At 41.2% G+C, this 22027-nt stretch overlaps 1 protein-coding gene and 1 pseudogene across 2 annotated transcripts in view; one reads left to right on the top strand and one right to left on the bottom strand.

The window, feature by feature from the left end:
* The window catches only part of REPS2 (RALBP1 associated Eps domain containing 2), a 244962-nt gene extending 236601 nt beyond the window's left edge, over positions 1-8361 (top strand). For both annotated transcript variants that reach the window (XM_024988440.2, XM_024988439.2), the window contains exon 18: positions 1627-8361. In XM_024988440.2, the coding sequence (XP_024844208.1) occupies positions 1627-1695 (69 nt within the window). In that variant the 3' untranslated portion in view covers positions 1696-8361. The remainder of the gene's footprint in view (positions 1-1626) is intronic.
* Positions 8362-18657: 10296 nt separating this feature from the next.
* On the bottom strand, positions 18658-19035 carry LOC783653 (glutaredoxin-1 pseudogene; annotated as a pseudogene).
* Positions 19036-22027: the final 2992 nt, after the last annotated feature.

Genomic DNA, 22027 nt, shown 5'->3' with positions numbered 1-22027 from the left:
GAAAAAACCATAGCCTTGACTAGACAGATCTTTGTTGACAAAGTAATGTCTCTGCTTTTTAATATGCTATCTAGGTTGGTCATAACCTTCCTTCCAAGGAGTAAGCATCTTTTAATTTCATGGCTGCAATCACCATCTGCAGTGATTTTCGAGCCCAGAAAAATAAAGTCAGCCACTGTGTCCACTGTTTCCCCATCTATTTGCCATGAAGTGATGGGACCAGATGCCATGATCTTCGTTTTCTGAATGTTGAGTTTTAAGCCAACTTTCTCACTCTCCTCTTCACTTTCAAGAGGCCCTTTAGTTCTTCTTCACTTTCTGCCATAAGGGTGGTGTCATCTGCATATCTGAGGTTATTGATATTTCTCCCAGCAATCTTGATTCCAGCTTCTGCTTCATCCAGCCCAGCATTTCTCATAATGTACTCTGCATAGAAGTTAAATAAGCAGGGTGACAATATACAGCCTTGACGGACTCCTTTTCCTATTTGGAACCAGTCTGTTGTTCCATGTCCAGTTCTAACTGTTGCTTCCTGACCTGCATACAGGTTTCTCAAGAAGCAGGTCAGGTGGTCTGGTATTCCCATCTCTTGAAGAATTTTCCACAGTTCATTGTGATCCACACAGTCAAAGGCTTTGGCATAGTCAACAGAAATAAATGTTTTTCTGGAACTCTCTTGCTTTTTTGATGATCCAGCACATGTTGGCAATTTGTTCTCTGGTTCCTCTGCCTTTTCTAAAACCAGTTGAACATCTGGAAGTTCATGATTCACGTATTGCTGAACCCTGGCTTGGAGAATTTTAAGCATCACCTTACTAGCATGTGAGAACCAGGCCCTTAGTAGATAGATATTCAGAGACTGTTGGATGGTAGGAAGGAGGGTAGGTAAATAAACTCCTGTTGAGTTCCATAATGATTTTCATCATGTTTGTTCTTCTGGGATGTCTCAGAATTGAGCCTTTATATAGACTTCTTTCCCACCTTGACTGATTCTACTTCAGAATGCCTTTATGTTGTCCCTCTCTCTCCTTGTCATTCGGTCTGTTTTAGGGCTCAGAGTTTGAGTTCCCAAATAGCAGACTGCAGATCCTCTTTTCTACCTTTAGCTGAGAAGACACACCTTCAGCCACAGATGCAGGATCCTGGATGACACTTTAGTGTAAGGACACCCAGTGTCCTTTCTTATCCCTTGGTCCTGATCCAGTATGGTACTGGATTAGAAGCAAGAGATTGAAACTAGAAATGTAGTCTTGATGACCCACCTCTCAGTATTAGGAGTCTGCTTTTGCTTTTCTGCTCACTTTCAATCAGTCTTTTTATTTTTAACATCATTCTGTGCCAGCCACTGATCCTGTTAAAAACTGAGTGTGAGACATAGGTGTGGGGAGGAGGGAGGGTTGATCAGTTAGTTTCATTTCATCATCAAGAAAGGAATTGAGAGACTATTGTGAAGCCTCCTATGTCCTGTCACCAGCTTCAAATACAATGCCTCCCAGTCTACTCCTCCTTGAGTTATATGGCACCTGAATGCTTGTGGGTCCATCATAAGTTTCTTTTTAATATCAGATGAAGTGGGGATGAACCCAAAAAATGACCCCTCTCTTCTCTTTCTTTTGTACAACTCAGGAGGTTCATCAAGAACGGATTGCATTGGAAAACCAATTGGAACAACTTCGTCCAGTCACTGTATTGTGACCCTCCCCCACAAGATTCAAGTAACAGAGGGTGACCTTTTCTGCCAAGATCTTTCCTGAATGTTTCAACGCAACTACTTGTCATAGATGTCTGAGACTGTGTCAAAAGCTCTGAGCAGCGGAATGTAATCAATATCACCTTTTCTCTTGTGCTTCACGCGTACATTTTTACTGTGGTGGAAAAAATACAACTGATTGTCACATTTAAAATTGTAATTATCAGTGGAATTTATCTCCCATTCTTAAGTATTTCCTCAAGGTGTTAGATGTTGCTCCTTATTGAAAACCAATCTTCTAGCAAATAAAAACGATTTAGAGCATTATTTATTTAAAGAGTTTATGATTTGTATAAGACCTTGTAACCCAGTACCTTCAGTATGCTTGTTTTATTTTCATATGTATATCATATATAGTAAGTTGGTTTCCTGAATAATTGTGATTCCAACTAGATAGTCTTTGGCATGATGATGATAGAAACAAAAACTAGAAGTAAACAAAATCATTAGCTTTAGACTGGCACTTTACCCTCCACCACTATATATATGCCAAAAACTGCTTCTCTAATGCCATCTTGATATTATATCTAGCTATGAATAATACATGACTGTTGTTTTCTATGGAATAGCAAAGACTTATTCAGTCTTACACCTCTGTGAAGTAGTAGTTTTGTCCATGATCCGTTTAACTTGTCCCAGCTAGGCTGTCAACACAGATAACTCAGCCCTTTCATGCAGGTTTTTGGACAAGAGCAATCTGCCCTAACTGCCTTGCCCAATCAAATTAAATAACTAGTTGCCAGATCTCTACTTCTGTCCTGCATGGGTTAATATATCTGTAAATGCATGAATTTGGAAACCACTCATCAAATGTGAAAAGCTGATGAGACTGTTTGGACTGATGAATATTTGTTGTTTGAACCCAGGTATTCAAACTAAGGAAGAAGGGGCAATTATTATTACCAGTAATCCAACAGTCTTCGGTAGTTATTTTTGTCTTTGTTATTTTAACCCAGATCACAAGTGTATTGAGTATAAAGAAATAATGAAAGAAAGCCGATCCTTACACTTGATATATGATTATTTTGTTCTCTGTGAAGTGACCCTTGAGGAGGGATTGGTTTATGTGCAGTTCAGAGGCGCCCAACCGACTCTAGTGTAAATGATGTAAAACATAAAACAGTAAGCTCAAATCACAGAAGCCAGTATTCTATAGAAATTTACATAGCCCCTGCTTATCCTGCAAGCTCAAGTTGACAGTGGGAATTGACTGACCCTCCCAGGTATCTGGGCTTTCTAGCTTTAACAGCACTTCAAGATACTGATGGCAAATTTGCTATCTCTTGTGCATTTTGCTAGTTTACCAGTTCTTAAGATGTTGTGTGAAGTGTGCTAGGGTACTTTCTGAAGTGGTTTAGCAGAGGTCTGCAGTTTGCAGGACTAAGCCTTTAATTTCAATAGAGTTGACTGCTCTGAGAAGAAGTAGGCATTTATTTAATGCTTCCTTACTCCATTGGCAAGCTTTATCTATAGTTTAATGGCAGAAGAGAAATGCTCAAATATGATTTTTTCCAAAGAAAAACAAAATTGTTGATTCTGTTCTGTATATATTAAAGGATTCAGAATTGCTTGGATTTTGAAAATCCTAAGACTTGAACTCTTTCTCTAGTCCCCTTTCCTTCCCTTTTGGCTGCCTTCTTTGTCCCTGTGGGAGGGTTTCAGGGTCAGTTTAAACCTTTTCTAAAATATGAATGGGTGAGTGAACATTTTTTAGGTAACCTCTTTTTCACATGTTCTGAGAACTGGGGGCTGCAACACATTTTATCAACAGTGTCCACATTGCAGACGTTTCACATCATATTTGCCTTTTGTTCCACTCAATCCAGGAAAGTCTAGCATATGCACTTTATCTCATAATCTTCCAGGACATACACGCACACTCCAGATAGCACTTCATATCCATTAAGCAGACATATAAACTAAAGAATGTTAGTCTATGTTCTACATTTTTAAAATATTAACATGTTTTTCCCTCATCAAGCCAAAACCAGAGTGAACCGTATTAGGAGTATGGGGTTTTGTTTAGTTGGCTTGGTTTTCATTAAAGGAAAAAACTTGCACTGGACAGTCAAAGGCTCATGTGTTGCATGCTGCTGCTAGGTCGCTTCAGTTGTGTCCGACTCTGTGCGACCCCATAAATGGTAGCCCACCAGGCTCCCCTGTCCCTGGGATTCTCTAGGCAAGAACACTGGAGTGGGTTGCCATTTCCTTCTCCAATGCATGAAAGTGAAAAGTGAAAGTGAAGTCGCTCAGTCATGTCCGACTCTTAGTGACCCCATGGACTGCAGCCTACCAGGCTCCTCTGTCCTTGGGATTTTCCAGGCAAGAGTACTGGAGTGGGGTGCCATTGCCTTCTCCAATGTGTTGCATAGTATCACCAATATTTTAAGATAGGCATTGCATTAAAGCCCACAACAATACTATCTACACCCCACCTTCCTGACTGGATTTAATAGTGACCACAGTTTCTTAGTTGCCTAGAAGTGTATTTTTTAAAAAACCAATTAAATACACATACAACATCATTATTACCTAACTAGTGCTTATCCTTTGTTTCTCTGTTTTCTTAGGATGTGTATTTTTAATTTAGGATTATAACTCCTGATAATGTTTCTGTGAGCCTTTCATGTGATTTATAGGAAGACTGGGTTATTGCTATCACCATTATACCTCTTTTGTAAAACTACTCAAGAATAAGACCTGCTTGTTGGGCAGAAATCTGTGGGCAGAATGTTGATGTTGCCCCCATCCATGAGGGCTTAATAACCTTATTGTTAATCAGTCTTCCTCCATAGGAGTCTCATAGTTCCAAGGATGAATGCACAGTATATTACCGATTTACCGGGTACCTCAGCATCTCTGGTTTATCACTTATTGCTTTGGCCACCTCCCTATCCAGCAGCCATGAAGCAAACCCAAAAGGTAGATTTCTAGAATGAAGGAGTGTGTCATAATCAAGGCAGACATTTGCCTTAGTTGGAGGTATCTGACTGCTTTATAAATATTAGAGAAATACTTCGGATCTGGTTAGGAGAGGAGGCCGCTTAGCTGGGAGCTGTGCCCATTTTCTTCTCATTGCACAGCAGGATGTCGGAGATGAGAGGACCTGTTCCCATATCCTGCAGCTGCTTTGGGGAAACCAAGGCCCTAAGAAACCACAGTTCCTAGTCCAAGAATCCATAGAAGGAGGGAGCTATTGACAGAGTTGGATTTTATGGATTCTAAGTTGAGTCCTCTGGCCACTAGCAGTACTAAAAATAGATTAGAAGGGTCTCTTCTATTTACCATGTTTTATTTACTTAATCAGTTTTAAAATATGGAAACATGTTTTAGTGAGTTTGAGATCTAGATATTTCTCTTGGATTGAAGCAAAAAATAAAATCTGAAAGAATAGGATTGAACTATTTGTTCTTCTGAACACCTCACCTTTCATGATGTAGTAAATTACCCTGGGTTTCTTGGCAGAACTTTTGACAGCTGTTGCTTTGAGTGAATTCCATTCCTGTATTCCTTATGGGAGTTTGTTTTTAAAATAGACTACTGTGATTGAAATGAACTCAATATGTAGTAAGTTATAGTTTTCTTCAATATAGCATGGGTTACTTGGGCTGCAAATATTCCATTTCAGCATAGTTTAGGGTGAGTAATCAGAAACATGAATTTTTCTTTGATTCCCTAGTAGTGTCTGAACTATCATTAAAGCATTCCTTTCTTCACATGTGATTTAATTCTAGTCTGTTTCTAAATGATATTTGTCCATTTCTTAGATGAGCTTATAACTATGGTAATGATAGATCTGTGCTTATTAATAGAAGATGGGAAGATTTGGGAGAATGGCATTGAAACATGTGAAATGTCATGTATGAAACGAGATGCAAAAAAAAAAAAAAAAGAAGAAAAAGAAATAAGAGTGGAACTCAATTCTTAATGTTCCTTTCAGTGGAGTTGTAATTATTGGTGAGCAGATATCTCCATTCCAGTTTTAAACTGAAGACTGCTAGAAAATAACAGTAGAGGAAGCTTATGATAATGTACTATTATATTAGGATAAACCTTCTGTTTCTCACAGTTTTCCTGTCCAAATTGGTCCTACATATGGAAAATCAGGAATTATGCTACAATGGTTTACTTAATTATATTTAAGGACCCTTTATTCCCATGATTTGAGTGTTCCTCTCTGGAATAAAATTTGATAGTGATTTCAGCTACTTCAGATTTTCAAAACAAAACATCCTTGGTCAAATATCTATGATGACTGAAACTGCCAAGTGATACCAGAGGAAATCCATGATTTCACTGAGAAAATGAGAAGCTATTATTTGGCTGCTTGGGCTGTAAATGAAAGGAAAAGACATTCTATTGGTGGGGCTGAGGAAAAGGACAGCAGTTTGAGAAAGGTGCCTTATCGCATGTTCTGTCCAGAGAGTGATTTAGGTAATCTGAGAATTGTATGAAATTAGAATAAAATATTCATCTGGCTACTCAGAATTAACTCAGTGGTATAGAACAGGATTCCCCCAGTGTCCTTATGTAGATTCATAAAATGTCTGGAAGACCTACATAATAATAATAATATTTTATTGAACTCTTAAAAAAAAAAAAAGAAATTGGTAACAATGGGGGGCCCCTTTGAAGGAGAATGAGGGCTGGGGGGGACAGGAAATTTATTTTTCATTCAATCTTCTTTTGTATTGTTTGAATTATTTATCATGTGCATGTATTAACCATTAAAAATAAAATCAATTAAGATTTAAAAGAAAAAGAAAATAATCTGGAATGGATATTTTTCTTGCAGTTAAGACAGACATTTGCAAACGTAGTAGTTGGAAAGATCTCAGTTTTAGTATAACACCTTAGAGGTAAAAACATTTGTTCAGCACAAACTAAAATCACACCTCCTGACAAGATATCACTAATGGAATTTGATTTTTAAAATATTAAGAATTACAAATATCCTAGCAACCAAATCTTCCCATATTACTGACAAGTAGGACTCAGTAGGTTGTGGTTTGAGCAGTGTGAATGTGAACAAAATGAAATCTCAGTTGAGAAGTCTTTTTCTCCTCTAGTTAAAGAGAACATTCTAGTAACTTTGGTTTCTCTTTCCAAGTTGTTGACTCTGTTTCAGGTGTACTCTTTGAAACTGATTTCGAAGGATCACTTGAATTTACACTTTAGTTATGGGTGCTTTGTTATAGTATTTTGCATTATGACCCAGTGTGGTTCAGATTCTTAGTAAGAATTCAGGGGCATGTGGGCTTTTGGAATCCTAAGTCTTTTGGAGGCATATCTTGCTTCCCCTTCAGCCCAGGCTAAGGAAGGCTGCCCACCAATACCTGCAGATCAGTCATCAACAGCAGTTTATGAGTCTTACTCTATGAGCCTCCCCACTTTGTTGTTTGCAGTGAGATGCAGCTAGTTTTGTGACCCTCCCAAGAGCAGCTGTAAGAACAGCAGACCAAAAGGGCCAGACATGCAAAGCGGTGTAAGTCAAATCTGCACGCTGCTTCCTTCTCCAAAACAGGCTTTCAGAGACTGCCTTACCAAGCATTTCCTGAAACAGCCAGACTGTGAATGTAGGCGAGCCATCCCAGGTGCACAGTCACTTTTAGGCTTGTCTCATTGTTTTCTACGTTAATTAACATACGTGATGGTAGAGGGACCTTTTCCGAAAAGCATTTCAGGTTTTCGACAGGACTTGTTCTAGTGACGAAAGTGGTGCTCTGCTCTCAGTACTTGAGGAATGTTTGGGTTTTGTGTTTTGTGGGTTTTCATGTCTTGCTCTAAGCCAAGTTCATGACTGTGGGAGATTGGACAAAGTGGTTTATGATTCTGAAGACTAGAGGACACTGGAACTTAGCGGGTTGGAACTGGAATTTGAGGGTGGCAGTAGGGAAACTTCTGGTCCCAATTTGGTCATAAAGCACTATGTTGGACATCAGGATTGGATCCTAAAGCTCCTTCAGAGAGCCCTGCCTTGGGAAGGGAACAGGTGATGCAGGTGCCCCCTTGTATGGAGATTAGGTCAACTGAGTTGAACCAATTACAAGTCAACTTGTATGAGGACTTTGGCAGTAACCTCCCTGGGAGCTGGTTATACCCTTTCCTTTAGCACTGCCATTCTTTTTGTCTTCAGCACAGATCCAGTGTTCAAGTGAGCCAGAGGTGGGAAGAGCCATTTTAGTCTTTGTAGCTGTGGGCCTGGAGAGATAATTAGCTGATGGTCTATTTTAACCTCAAAAGTAAAAACGTATATTTTTTCACTACAGGTACATTGAACAGTTCAATGAGGAACAGCAAAATTATATATTTGATGCCTTCTGTCTTTTCATGATAATGTGCTAACAAGTTCTGTTCATCTTTTACTCAGCCAGAGTCTCATTCATGTGCTAAACATTGGAAACTCTATGTATATTAGTCTTAAACATAAAGAAATACAGGGTGTCCTATATTTGGCTTGTGATTTGTCAACTCAAGCTAACCTTACTGCGTCTCTTTCACACTTGTTGGAAAGTCTGTGGAGAACATAGTAGGTTAAGAATCTCTAACTTTGTAAAATGTACATGCTATGAAACTGGGGTGCTATGTGACAATAAATGTCAGATAACGAATTTGGCTCTGGTGTAGTCCTGGTGTCAGTCAGTATATTGTGTGTATTTGGTCTTGTGCTTTTAATGCAAGTGACGTGAAAAGGAGTTGGCAGTCTTCCCTATTCAGTCAAAGTCTGAGATCTGGTTATTTTCCCCTCCTGATCTGAGCTGGGTCCTTAAGCTCGATAAACACTGCGCATTCCTGGGGTATTGTGGCTAACTCACAGTGCGTTTTAAAGATCCACCAAACTGATAACTTGGCTTAATGTGAGGTCAGGTTGTTTGCTTCATCTTGTTGGTGTTCTTCGTGTTCAGAAATGTTTCCAACATAATGTCCTTGCCTAGATTGCGAGTGAAGGGGAGGAATCAGAAAGGGCTGGCCTGAAATCCCAACCAAGTAATCTGGCACCCTAGTTGCAGTTTATTTTTTTTTATTTTATGTTTTCTTATTTTTTATTTTTTAACTTTACAATATTGTATTGGTTTTGCCATATATCAACATGAATCCGCCACGGGTATACATGTGTTCCCCATCCTGAACCCTCCTCCCTCCCCATACCATCCCTCTGGGTTGTCCCAGTGCACCAGCCCCAAGCATCCAGTATCGTGCATCGAACCTAGACTGGCGACTCATTTCATATATGATATTATACATGTTTCAATGCCATTCTCCCAAATCATCCCACCCTCACCCTCTCCCACAGAGTCCAAAAGACTGTTCTATACATCAGTGTCTCTTTTGCTGTCTCATATACAGGATTATTGTTACCATCTTTCTAAATTCCATATATATGCGTTAGTATACTGTATTGGTGTTTTTCTTTCTGGCTTACTTCACTCTGTATAATAGGCTCCAGTTTCTTATCTTTAAAACTTGAATAATTTTAGGAGGCACCAGTCTCCTATCAGGTGGGGGTTGTATTCCGTATTGTGAATGCAAATTGGCCTCACATAGGATATTTCCAGTCTAGTAGTTCCAAATGCAAAACTAACTCTGGAAAAAGCATCCATGACTTGGCTGATAAGCTTGGCCTCTGGAGACTACCAGGCTCTGACCGTTCCCAGGGATCTCATGTCATCTAGGCAAGTGGTTCCCAAGTCTGGTCTGTAGACCAGCAGTATCAGCATCATTGGGGAACTTACTTGAAATGCAAAATCTTGGGACCCACCCCAGACCAATTGAATTAGGAACCCTGGGAGTGGGCTTGGCAATTTTCCTGTTAACAGGCCCTCCTGGGGACAGTGATTGCTCACTAAAGTTAAACTAGTGACCTCAGTAACTACATTTTACAATCAAGGCTACTGGTGCAGAGAGGCAAAACTAACTCAATTGACTCAACTAATTTGAGCAAAGTATAAAAATGTTTCCAGGGCTGACTTGCTGCTGTGCTACAGTGTCCATTCATGAATTAGTTTCCTCTCCTCACCTTCCTTCCACAGATATTTATTCTGGCCCTGCTGTGTATCAAACACTATGTTAGGAGCTTGAGATGAGACCTATGGGACAGAATCCCTTCCCTCAAGGAGCTCGCAGAGACCAGATGACTTGCACGGCAGTGTGAGGTAGGTGATATGAGGTACAGCAAGTCCCCTACATATGAACCTTCAAGTTGAAAACCTTCAAAGATGCAAACGTGCCCAGGAAAGGATGAAGAGAGACAAGAAGAAGAGGAAGTAACTGAAGAACTTAAGAGATTCACAACTAGGAAATGGCAGGGGATTTTCTTTATTTGAGGAGCCACTGTTGGCTTTTGAGGCATAGGACCCATACCTAGGACAGTCCACGAAGGTTGTAGCAGCAGTTCAGAATGCAGTCCAGTGCTACCATGTCATCTAGGATGAGAAGAAAAGAGCTACTACTCAGACATCACCGGATCGTTTTTTCAAGAGGGTAGATAGAGTTGAATCCAACAAACAAGACCCTGTGCTAACAATGTCCGGTGTGAGTGACACTGCACCTCGCCCTCCGTCTCCTACTGCTGACAGTCCCTCAGCTCTGCTATCTCCCACCTCCTCTCCCTCCTCCAGTCTGGAACTTTCCTGTTCACTTGATGCCAGCCCCTGTGTACCAGCTGTTGTACTGTACTGCTGTGCTTTTCAAGATCCTGAACTATGAGATTTAAAATGTTTTCTTATTTTTTGTTTTCTATGTCTTATGTACGTGAAAAGTATTATAAAGCTATTATAGTACAGTGCTATATAGCTGATTGTGTTAGTTGGGTACCTACACTAATTTTGTTGGATTTATGAACAAATTCAACTTTAAATGTGCTCTTGGAATGGAACTCATTCGTATGTAGGGGACTTATTGTATTAGGGATGGGTCACTGCTGTCTATAACAAAGAACCCTGAGAGTTCAGTGACTTGACACAATGAAAGTTTATTTTTCACTCAATGTAGAGTTCATTGTTGTGTCATTTTGTTTGTTGTTCAGTAGGGACCCAGATGGAGAAGGCAATGGCACCCCACTCCAGTACTCTTGCCTGGAAAATCCCATGGATGGAGGAGCCTGGTAGGTGGCAGTCCATGGGGTCACTAAGAGTCGGACACTACTGAGCGACCTCACTTTCACTTTTCACTTTCATGCATTGGAGAAGGAAATGGCAACCCACTCCAGTGTTCTTGCCTGGAGAATTCCAGGGACGGGGAAGCCTGGTGGCTGCTGTCTATGGGGTCGCACAGAGTCGGACACGACTGAAGTGGCTTAGCAGCAGCAGAAGCAGCAGCAGGGACCCAGATCCCTTCTATGTGTGCTTCCATCTTTCTCTTGTGCTTGAGAGTTTTCTCTTTGTAGCCAGTGTGTGGAAGAAAGAGAGAACTGTAGAGAGGATACAATTTCTCTTCACACATCACTTATGTGCATATTTCATTTCCTGGAACTCAGTTATGTGACAAGACTTAACTGCAAGGGTGAGTGGGACATGTAGTATAGCTGTGAGCACAGGAGGAAAAAGTTGTGGTGAGCACAGCATCTGGCAGATGGCACAAAGCCAAGTGGCTCTGAGAACGTACAGGCGTGCATGCTCAGTTGCTAAGTCCTGTCCAACTCTTTGTGACCCATGGACTGTAGCCCACCAGGCTCCTCTGTCCATGGAATTTCCCAGGCAAGAATACTGGAGTGGGTTGCCATTTCCTTTTCCAGAGGATCTTCCCAACCCAAGGATCAAACCCTCATCTCTTGCATCTTCTTCATTAGCAGGCAGATTCTTCACTACTGAACTATCTGGGAACATACGTGAGCATTTAATTCAGACTGGTGATCCACGAAGGCATCATGGAAGAGTCTTAAAAGAGGGACAGGTGTTAACCAAGAAGAAGAGGGTGTTCCAGGCAGAGGGAGCTGTGTGTGCTAAGGCAAGGCAGGAGAAGAGCAGGCTGTCTTCTGGGAATTATGAAAGATTCTCCCCTGGATGGAGTGAGTGGAGGGGAGGAAGTGGGCACAAGGCTGGAAGAGAAGGCCTTGTATGTCCTGAGAAGACATAAAACAGAACCCTGCGATTGCAGCCCCTTTGAGATCTAAGCACAGTGAATCTAAGTCACTTCACTGGTATTTGAGGAGTGGTTTATATTTTCCCAATTTTTCCCCCTACCTCCTGGAAAGGAAATGCCTCACTGGAAGATTGTAAACAAGTGTTTCTGGCATGAACCAAGCCTGCTAGTTTAATTTGTTACACTTTGGGCGTCTGCTTGGACAAAGAATCAAAGCTCAGAACTCAAGGGTCTAAACCCTGGTAGGCAGGAGTCCTACCTGATCATGTGAACCTTTAGTCTCAGCTCTTTCTTTTGGAGGGGAGATATCAGGGGCCCAAGGTGACAGAGGTGCAAGCCCCCCTTTTCTTTAGCAAGAAGGCTTATTATAGAAATGAAGAGTTTGGAAATGAAGCTGAAATATCCAGTTCCTTCTGAATAAGAGTTCTCGGTTGAGTTTATTGAACAATTCTGAAAAATCCCTGAGTCTGGGAGAGACATGCTCCAAGTACAGCATCTTCAGGGCAAGCTGCACCTTCAGAGAGCCCTGCCATGTTGTTTTATAAATACGAGGTGTTCTGTAAGTGCCAGCATAAGTGTTTGCAGGTATTGGAATGGTTTTTCCCTCACTGCATTTTCTTTGAAATGCTGAATAAAAAGTATCTTTGAGAATAAGATTGTAACCCAGGTATACCTTCATTTGTTTGCCCTGAAATCCTCTTAATAGATTTGACAGAAAAAAAGGAATTGACACAGACACTGTGTAATATTTCCAAGATTCACCTGTGAGTATCCTGTAGCATCATAACCATAACCTACGTCAGCAGAGGATATAAATATTGTATGTTTGTGTGTATGTGTAGAATATGTTATCTGCTGATCTTGCTTATGCTTATGATATGTAAACATATACATATTAAAAATAACCACAGTAACCATTTAGAACATAGCCAAGAGAATTTTGGGGTGGGAGGAGGGGTATTCTATTATAGACAAATGTCTAAACAATTTTGGAGAGCTGGTGCATGCTGATAACAAAAGCAGACTGACTTTTAGTCAGTTGTATTCATGTTTTGAAATTTTCTAACGAAAATGCACCTTTTAATTTGTACCTGTGTGAACCACTCTTGTCCCTGGTTTCTCACTGCAGAATAGGGCACAGGTCTCCTCCACCTCCGCATTAGACTTCATCAAAGCTATGAGGCTGAAGGAAAGCCAAGGGGAAGAAAGACAATGCTTGGGGAATGAAATAAAAGGAAAGCAAAGCAAATGAAAGACAGATACAGAGACTTGTGATGCAGGACCTTTGAAATGCAAATAAAATTGGCTTGAACCTCCATCCATGTGTGGTGAGAGTCTGCATCTTGATCTTTCTGGAGATTCTGAGAACCAGAGGTAATGGTGGAGGAATTGATGTTTTTATCCTAGACACTCCTGGCTTTATATACTTCCTAGGAATTAGTTTGATGGAAGAACCATCTAGTTCCTCCCCTCAGCCCCCGTTCCTACAAACATGAGGCATTTGTGTGTGTGTGTGTGTGTGTGTGTGTGTGTGTATGAAGGATGGGGTAGAATGGGAAAAGGACAAAATTTATAGACTATTTAGAAGGATGAGAGCTTTGAAATAGTTTATACCTAGGGCCACACATCATACAACACTAGAGGACATCATTCTTGTAGTTTACACAGAAGATGCCTCTTGGAGTTTGTGAAGATGCTGTCTTGCTCACAGCTTCCCCCAGCCCTGTCTACTCTTGCTCTGTCAGAGTCGTCCTCTCCCTTTTTGGAGATTCTTATTCTGCTGGCTGAGGGAAAGTTAGTAGATGGGAACTGTAGGGGTCCTGCCCATGTTCCTAACTCAGGTCCCCTATCCCCTACATATCTCTTTTCCTACCTCCTGTTTCTGTTGTGGGTCTAGGCCAGCAGTTCTCAACTGGGTGTGATTCTGCCTCTATCCACAGGGAACATTTGGTACTGTCTAGAAACGCTTTTGGTTGTTGCAACTTGGGAGAGCATCTAGTGGGATCCAGGAATGTGTCCAGGACAACCCCCACCACTAAGAATGATCTGGCCCCAAGTGTCAGCAGTGCCCATAACGAGAGCCCTGCTCTAGAACACCCCCTCCCTCAGTTATCCAGAGCTCTGCAGCCTTATCAACACTGCCAGGAACACTTCTTCACATGGCCAGAGCTAGTTCTACTAAACTAGTCTGTTTGTTCCCATACGTCCAGGGTCCAAGCAACAAGGTAAATGAGTGAAATGAGTCCAGAGTAAGAGGAGAGAGAGCGCTGGCCTATCTGCCTTAGTGGTGGGGAATAGTAGGTGGGGCTTGTGACAGATTGGAGCTTGCACACTGTGTCTAGAAAGGCAGCCCTAGACTATTGCCACCATACAGGCTCCTGATTTCTAAGTCCTTGAGAGAGGTTCAATATCTCATCTCCCTTAACCCCCGGAAAGTCCCTTTTTGTTATTTTAAATTGAGGGTTAGCATCGATACACACATACATGTACCAATTTTAAGTGTCCATCCCAGTGAATAACCAAGATAATCTTGAATCAGAGTGGATTGGAAGACTTACACTACTAGATTTCAAGACTTACTTGAAAGTCACAGTAATTGAGAATGTGGCGCTGTTGCAAATATTAGATGAATAGATCAATGGTACCGAATAGAGAGGCCAGAAACATCCACACATCCACGATCCCTTGATTTACGATAAAGACACTATCATAATCCGGGGGGAGGGCATTGGGGAAATAGCCTTTTCAATAAATGGCACTGGAGCAATTGGATATCCACATGGCAAAAAATGAACCTGGATCCCTACCATGTCCCCAAATTATTTCAATATGGGTCCTAGATCTAAATGTGAAAGGTAAAACAATAAAGCTGCTAGAAGACAGCACAGGATAATAACTTCATGAATTTCATAAAAAGTGTTTTTTAACAGGGCATACAAAGCAGTCACCATAAAGGAAAAGATTGATACACTGGATTTCATTGAAATTAAGAACTTCTGTTTATCAAAATTCATAAGAGAGTTTTGGCATGCTGCAGAACAGTAGAAGTTATTTACAATACATCTGTCAAAGGATTCCTGCCTATTTTGAAAATATGTTGGCCACTATTTCCAATTTAAAACATTGAGGGGAAAAAACCCCCACTGTGCAGGCTAACATTGTGCAGGCCAAACAAAACATGTCTGTGAGCCAACTCAGACCCCAGCATGGCCAGTTTGCAACCTCACCTTCAGCAGCATAGAAGAGTGAGACAAGCGTTCACAGTTCCACATTTTCTCATTCTTTCCTTGCCAGCCTCTGTAAGGGAAAGAAACAATGTAGAGATATTTCTCATTAATAAGAATTTTTTCCTTCGATGGCAGAATGGCTGATAATGAATTTAGCTTCTAAGTAACACTTCCCTCTCTCTGATAGACACAATAATTTTTAAAAATATTTAAAGTATGACTTGATCAAGCTTTTGAAAATTGAAATATAGTTGGCTTACAATGTGTGTTTCTGGTATACAACAAAGTGATTCAAATACATATATATGTATGTATACACACACACACGTATATGTATTCTGTTTCAGATTCCTTCCGTGATAGGTGATTACAAGATATTGGGCATAGTTCCCTGTGCTATAAGTAGGTCCTTGGTATTTATTTTATATATAGTAATATATATCTCTTATTCTCAAACTCCTACTTTATCCCTCCCTCCCCTTCCCCTTTGGTAATCATAAGTGTGAGCAAGAATTTTTAATTGGCTTCCACTGTGTGTTCAGCCTGTTAGGCTCTGTGAAATCCACAGCTGATCCATTTTTCTGTCTGCTCTCTGACTCTGAAATTTCTCAGCATTCCTGGAAGTCAGCTTCAAGCTGCAATGACACAGAAGATATGGAGAAACAGAGCTTAAACTTAACAACATTTTGAGTTCATTAATGTCCAACTTCCTTACTTTAAACCTTCTTCTCTAACTCTGGTTTCAGCCTCCTCCTTTTATTCTCCTCCCAGGCACCATTCTTCCTTAATTCTCTGATGGTCCAGTTGGAGGCAGTGGAATTGGGTAGGAGCGTAATTTTCTCTTGTCACCTCTTCTGACCACACTGTTAGAATGAATAAGAAGAGGTAACCTGAAGGATGGCACTCTGGCTGCATAGCATAGTGATTTATAGCGTGAGATCTGGAGTTCAACTTCCTGGATTCAAATCCTGGCTCCATCTCTCTCTCTCTTTTCTTAAAAAAAAAATTCCATTATGATTTATCATAGAATATTGAATATAGTTGTCTGTACATACAGTAGGACCTTGTTATTTATCTCTTCTATATATAAAAGCTTACATCTGGTAATCCCAGCCTCCCAGTCCATCCCTCCCTGAAGCCCCTCCCACCTTGGCAACCACCAGTCAGTTCTCTATGTCTGTGAGTCTGTCTCACAGATTGGTTCACTTGTGTCATATTTTAGATTCTACATATAAGTGACATCATATAATATTTGTCTTTATCTTTCTGACTTACTTCACTTAATATGATTATCTCTAGGTTCATCCATGTTACTTGCAAATGGCATTATTTCATTCTTTTTATGGCTCAGTAGTTTTCCATTGTATATGTGTGTGTGTGTGTGTCTATACCACATCTTCTTTATCCATTCCTCTGTTGATGGGCATTTAGGCTGTTTCCTTGTCTTGGCTATTGTGAAGAGTGATGCTATGAATATAGGAATGTATGTATTTTTTGGAATTATAGATTTGTCTGGATATATGCCTGGGGTAGGATTGCTAGATCAGATTGTTACTCTGTTTTTAGTTTTCTGAGGAATCTCCATTCTGTTTCTACAATGGCTACACCAACTTACATTCCCATCACAGTGTATGTAGAAGGGCTCCCTTTTCTCCATACCCACTCCAGCATTTGTTATTTATAGAATTTTTATTGGTGGCCATTCTGACTGGTGTGAGGTGATAACTCATTGTAGTTTTGATTTGCATTTCTCCAAAAATGAGTGATGATGAACATTTTTTCATGTCTGGTTTTGTCTCTTAATACCTGTGTGATCTTAGGCAAGTTACTTGCTTCTCTGTGCCTCACTTCCTCATCCATAAGTTACCAATAATAGTGCCTGTATGTTAATACAAATATAAAGTACATAGAATACTGCCTAGTAAGCATTAGACATGTGTTTGTTAAAGTAAAAATTGACAGTTGGTAGTTGTCAGGCCTTGGCATTTTGTCCAGTGTTGGGAAGTAGAAGACACAGGAGCCCCATCTCAGAGATCATCTCAGAGCCCAAAAACCCACCCCTGGTTTCAAATCAGGCAAACAGGTTGGCCAAACTGCTCCCCCCTTGAATGGGCCCAAATGTGACAACTGGGTCATTTGATGACATTCTTCTTGTGGAGCCTGGTAATGGCTGAAATCCAAAGTCAGCAGGAAGATGATTACAGTCATTCTGTGAAGTATTCTCTCTCCTAAAATTTAAAACTAGAATTATTATGCAGACAAAGTTTTTAACCCTGAGAAGTGAAGTAACTTACCTAGGACATGGAAACATGATAGAGAAAAGCCTAGCTTTCCTTGACCAGACTGTTAGTTCAGTTCAGTTTAGTCGCTCAGTCATGTCCGACTCTTTGTGACCCCATGGACTGCAGCACGCCAGGCTTCCCTGTCCATCACCAACTCCTGGAGCTTGCTCAAACTCATGTCCATCGGGTCGGTGATGCCATCCAACCATCTCATCCTCTGTCATCCCCTTCTCCCTCCTTCAGTCTTTCCAGCATCAGGTCTTTTCACATGAGTCAGTTCTTTGCATCAGGTGGCTAAAGTATTGGAGTTTCAGCTTTAGCATCAGTCCTTCCAATGAATAGTCAGAACTAATTTCCTTTAGGATGGACTGGTTGGATCTCCTTGCTGTCCAAGGGACTCTCAAGAGTCTTTTCCAACACCACAGCTCACAGACTGTTAGTAGAAATATGGATATTAAAGATTTCTGGTGGGGACTCAGAAGGATTAAGGACAATTACAGAGAAATCCTAAATCACTTTAGAGAAAGCCTAAATACCATAAAGAAGCTTAGAAGGAATCTGGACTTGGAGGCCGTTTGGAAATGGATGCATGTAGAATAGATGCAAGTCATAGGGGCACCAGAGGGTAGATTGTCATAAGCAGAATTTTGGACCACAGGGTCTTAGTCATCTGGTATTAACCCTGTAGTTATTTTACATTGCAAAAGGGGCTTTGCACATGTAATTACACTTGCTAATCAGCTGACTTTTATTTATTTATTTTTTTTATGATCCATGAGTACTTCTTTAATAGAGAAGAAATTAACCATTCATACTTGCATCTACAGAAAGAAATTAACAGTCTTGCAATTCTAGAATCCTTCACAATAAGGAATTCTTAAGTTCTCATAGAGTGAGGGGGGAGAAGGGGAGAGAGAAAATCACCCAGAACAGTGTTTCCCAAATTTGGGTGTTTTCACAGACATTTTTTGCGGGAGGGGGATGCAGGTTTTCTGCATAACATTTAAATGTTTGTGTGTTCCTTCTGTGTGTCATCTAAACAATATATGCTTGTCCAGGATTCCCTGGACACCGTCTGACCTAACAGCGTTGCCGTATGATCACCGCACCTACATTTAGACCTCTGATCCCTGTAGCACAAAGTGAAGACCAACCGTGCTTAACTTTTCATGTGGTTTCTCTCGGATTGAGAGACAGAACAGACAGAACCGTCGAACATTTCCTGTGAGATCTGTAAGTTGTCAGGGTTCAGGGCAGTGGTTCACAGCAGTGACTTTCAAAGCAAGAAGGGATGGGGTGGGGTGGAGATGGTGGCCTGGGAAGACACCTGTAATTATTGCAGAGCTCCAATTTGCTTTAGCCGTGTCAACAGTTCCCCTCTCTCGTGCATATTTACTAGATCAGTGCATCCACCTATGCACTCTTGACCAATGAAGACCTGAGGTACCGTTCTGGCTCTGGTGAGCTGCTGCAAGTAATCTTGAATCTCACTGGTGTTACCGGCAGCTGTAATACCGACAAATTCCAAAAGCCCTTGTTTGAAGGGCAGTTGGCTGAGAAGCTCCTGAGTCTTTCTGCAGTAGGGGCAGGTGGGCTTGATGAACACGACCACCTTCCCAGGCTGGATCTTGCTGTTGACGAATGCTTGAGCCATGCTGCCTCCCTCCGGGGGGTACACCTCCACTGTCTCAGCTGACTTTTAAATAGAGGGATAATCCAACAGGCCTAATATGGTCACATAAGCCCTTAAGTGCAGAAAAGGAAGACAGAAAGACGTGAAGCATGAGGGCTTGCAGGTGGAAAGGGCAGTGTGATAAGGAATACAAGTGGCCAAAGAAGTTGAAAGAGGCTTGTGGCTGACAACCAACAAGGAAATGAGGACATCAGCCCTGTAGTCACAAGGAACTGATTCTGCCAACACCTTGAATGTGCATGGAAGTAGATTCATCCCCAGAGCCTCCAGAAAGGAATACAGCTGGGCCAACACCTTGATTTTGTTTTTGTGAAACTCTAAGCAGAAGACTCACTTGAGCCTTGCTCTACACAGAATCTGACCTCCAAAAGTGTAATATTATCAATTTGTGTTGTTTCAAAATGCTAAATTTGTGGTAAATTGTTACAGCAGTGATAGAAAACTAATTCAAAGTCCTTATTCTACTAAGAATTTTTGAGTTTGGGGTAGGAAGGGATGGGGGAGAGGCCAAGAGATAAAAAGCTGTTTCTGACCTGTCTCAACACTCATGGTTTGTATGAGGCTATCTTGAAAAGTTTAAAAGAAGTAATAGAGGTACAGTGCGTTCTTCTAGTGAGTTTCTAGAGGAGATTCTGTTCTTATCTGCATCAGTCCTGCAAGGTTATTATTTATTCCATGAGCCTGGCCATGAAAGCAGCATTTCTTAGCACAGTTATAAATAGATACTGTAACAATGACTTTAGCAAAGCAAGCATCAGATAGCCTGCACCATGGAGGTGGGAGTTAGGAGTCCCTGGAGACTCAGAAGTTTTCCAGAGGAGAACTCTAGGGCCAAGTACTGGCTTCTGGGCCTAGATGTCCAAATAGAGAACAGAAAGAGGAAAGGCAAAAGGTCTGGGATCAAAAAGCCTGGCTGGAGGTTTGAGGATCACTTTTAGGCTGTGACTGTGTGACATTCACTTCTCCTGGCTTCCTATCTTAAAATGAAGATGAGAAGACCCACGTTGAGGAACTGTTGTTGATTAGCTGCTAAGTCGTGTCCAACTCTTTTGTGACCACATGGACTGGAGCCCACCAGGCTCCTGTGTCCTTGGGATTTCCCAAGCAAGAATACTGGAACAGGCTGCCATTTCCTCCTCCAGGGAATCTTCCTGACTCAGGGATTGAACCTGTATCTCCCGCATCTCCTTCATTAGCAGGTGGATTCTTTTCCACTGAGCACTGTAGCCCCAGTTAAATAACATGATACACGTAGAAGCTTTTTGTCAGCTATACAGCATCACATAGGTCACCTTGGGATTTGTGACAACTGTGATACACAGAACTCAAGTCAATAGACATCAGTTGAGTTCTTCATATAAAAATGTCTTGGAGAATACAAAGGAGACCGTGCTGTGACTCCTGTTGATGGCAGATGTGGCTGCTGACATGGGACCCCCCCCCCCAACAATCTTAGCTCCAGTATCCTGGAGGATTGCTGCCTTTCATGGATTCAGTGTAGGGCAGGGGCAGGAAGTGACAAGCTGCCTCCTTCTCTTTTCTACTTCCATCCAAAATGGTTTTCTTACGAGGGCTGGGAGAAGGTGAGGTAGAACTACACTGAGAGATTTGTGGCATTGTGATTTCTGAGTGATTTTTGAGGTAAAAACTTTCTCCAGGAGCATGGTTTCAGGTGCTGTGAATGTGTGCGTGTGTATACGTATCTAGTGGTGAGACTGGGAAGGGGCATCCATACATATATGGAAACACTGAAATTAATTGACGTGAGATTGGGACTAGAAAGAGGGATCTCTTCTATTGAAGGTCAGGTTTCTGCTGACTGGGGAATCTCAAGTGCCAGTGGACTGCAGATAGGATCTGGATGTGATGCACCTGTGTGCTGTCCTACCTTGGCCTCTGATTCTGGGAGGGCTGGAATAGTCAGATTCTGTAAGTGGTTAGGTTCACAGGCTTGACTTTTATAACAACAGCAATGGCATATGTCTGGTTTATGCAGGTAAATAGAAGTGTTTTTAAAAGCTGAGGTGCCTGAAAATGATTATGGGAGTATCTGGAAATCATTCAGAGAAATTTACAGAAGCCTGCCAGCTTCCAGGCAGCAAATATACATAAAAGGGAAAAAAATAAAACATTTGGTGGACATCCCATCCCTAGGATGTCTTAATAGGGGAATTTATTATCTTACAAAATAAAAAGTCCTGAGCAAGAGTGGTTTTGTGGCATATCAACTGTGTCTTGACATCTCATCCAGAACCCAGGTTCCTTCCATCTTTTTGCTCTGCCATCTCTAGAAGGTTGTTATTCCTCAGACTTGTTTCTTCCTGATCACAGGGTGGCTTTAGCAGTCCCAACCACTTTATTCTTAACAACAAGGGGGGATAAGCTACTTTCTGTCATGTGTTTATTTCTTTTTAGATTAAAAAATTGAAATAAAGTTCACATAACATAAAATTCACCATTTTAAAGTGAAGAATTCAGTGGCAGTACACTCACAGTGTTGTATAACCACCACTTTTATCTAGTTACAGAACATTTTCATCACACTGAAAGGAAACCCCATACATTAAATGGGGTTTAATTGAGTAGTCATGGCCCATTCCCCCACCCCAATCCCAAGCAACCACTTAGCTACTTTCTGTCTCTGTGGATTCGCCTATCCTCGACATTTCAGGTAAATAGAATCATACAATATGTGACCAAAGGGTTTTATTTTTTTTGCCTTGCAATATCTAATAGAAAATCTCTTGAGGAGAAGTAGAAGACTGGTCAGAACGATACTGGATTGCCAGTTTCACATCATCTGCACAAACAGTAGCATTCTTAGCATTACCTGAATGAAACTTTGCATCATCTAGAATCATGATTATGTATCAGAAGGCAAACTCCAACATCTGATTTATAACTCTTGGCTCATATCTATAGTACCCGTATCCTCTAGGACTTGTGCCATCATCTGAGTATGTTTTGGCATGTTCTTGGGAGAAGCCATCATGAT

This window comes from Bos taurus, chromosome X (genome assembly GCF_002263795.3).
Source record: "Bos taurus isolate L1 Dominette 01449 registration number 42190680 breed Hereford chromosome X, ARS-UCD2.0, whole genome shotgun sequence".
Lineage (NCBI taxonomy): Eukaryota > Metazoa > Chordata > Mammalia > Artiodactyla > Bovidae > Bos > Bos taurus.
The sequence above is the reverse complement of the archived record's forward strand: the minus strand, read 5'-3'. Positions and strand labels throughout refer to the sequence as shown.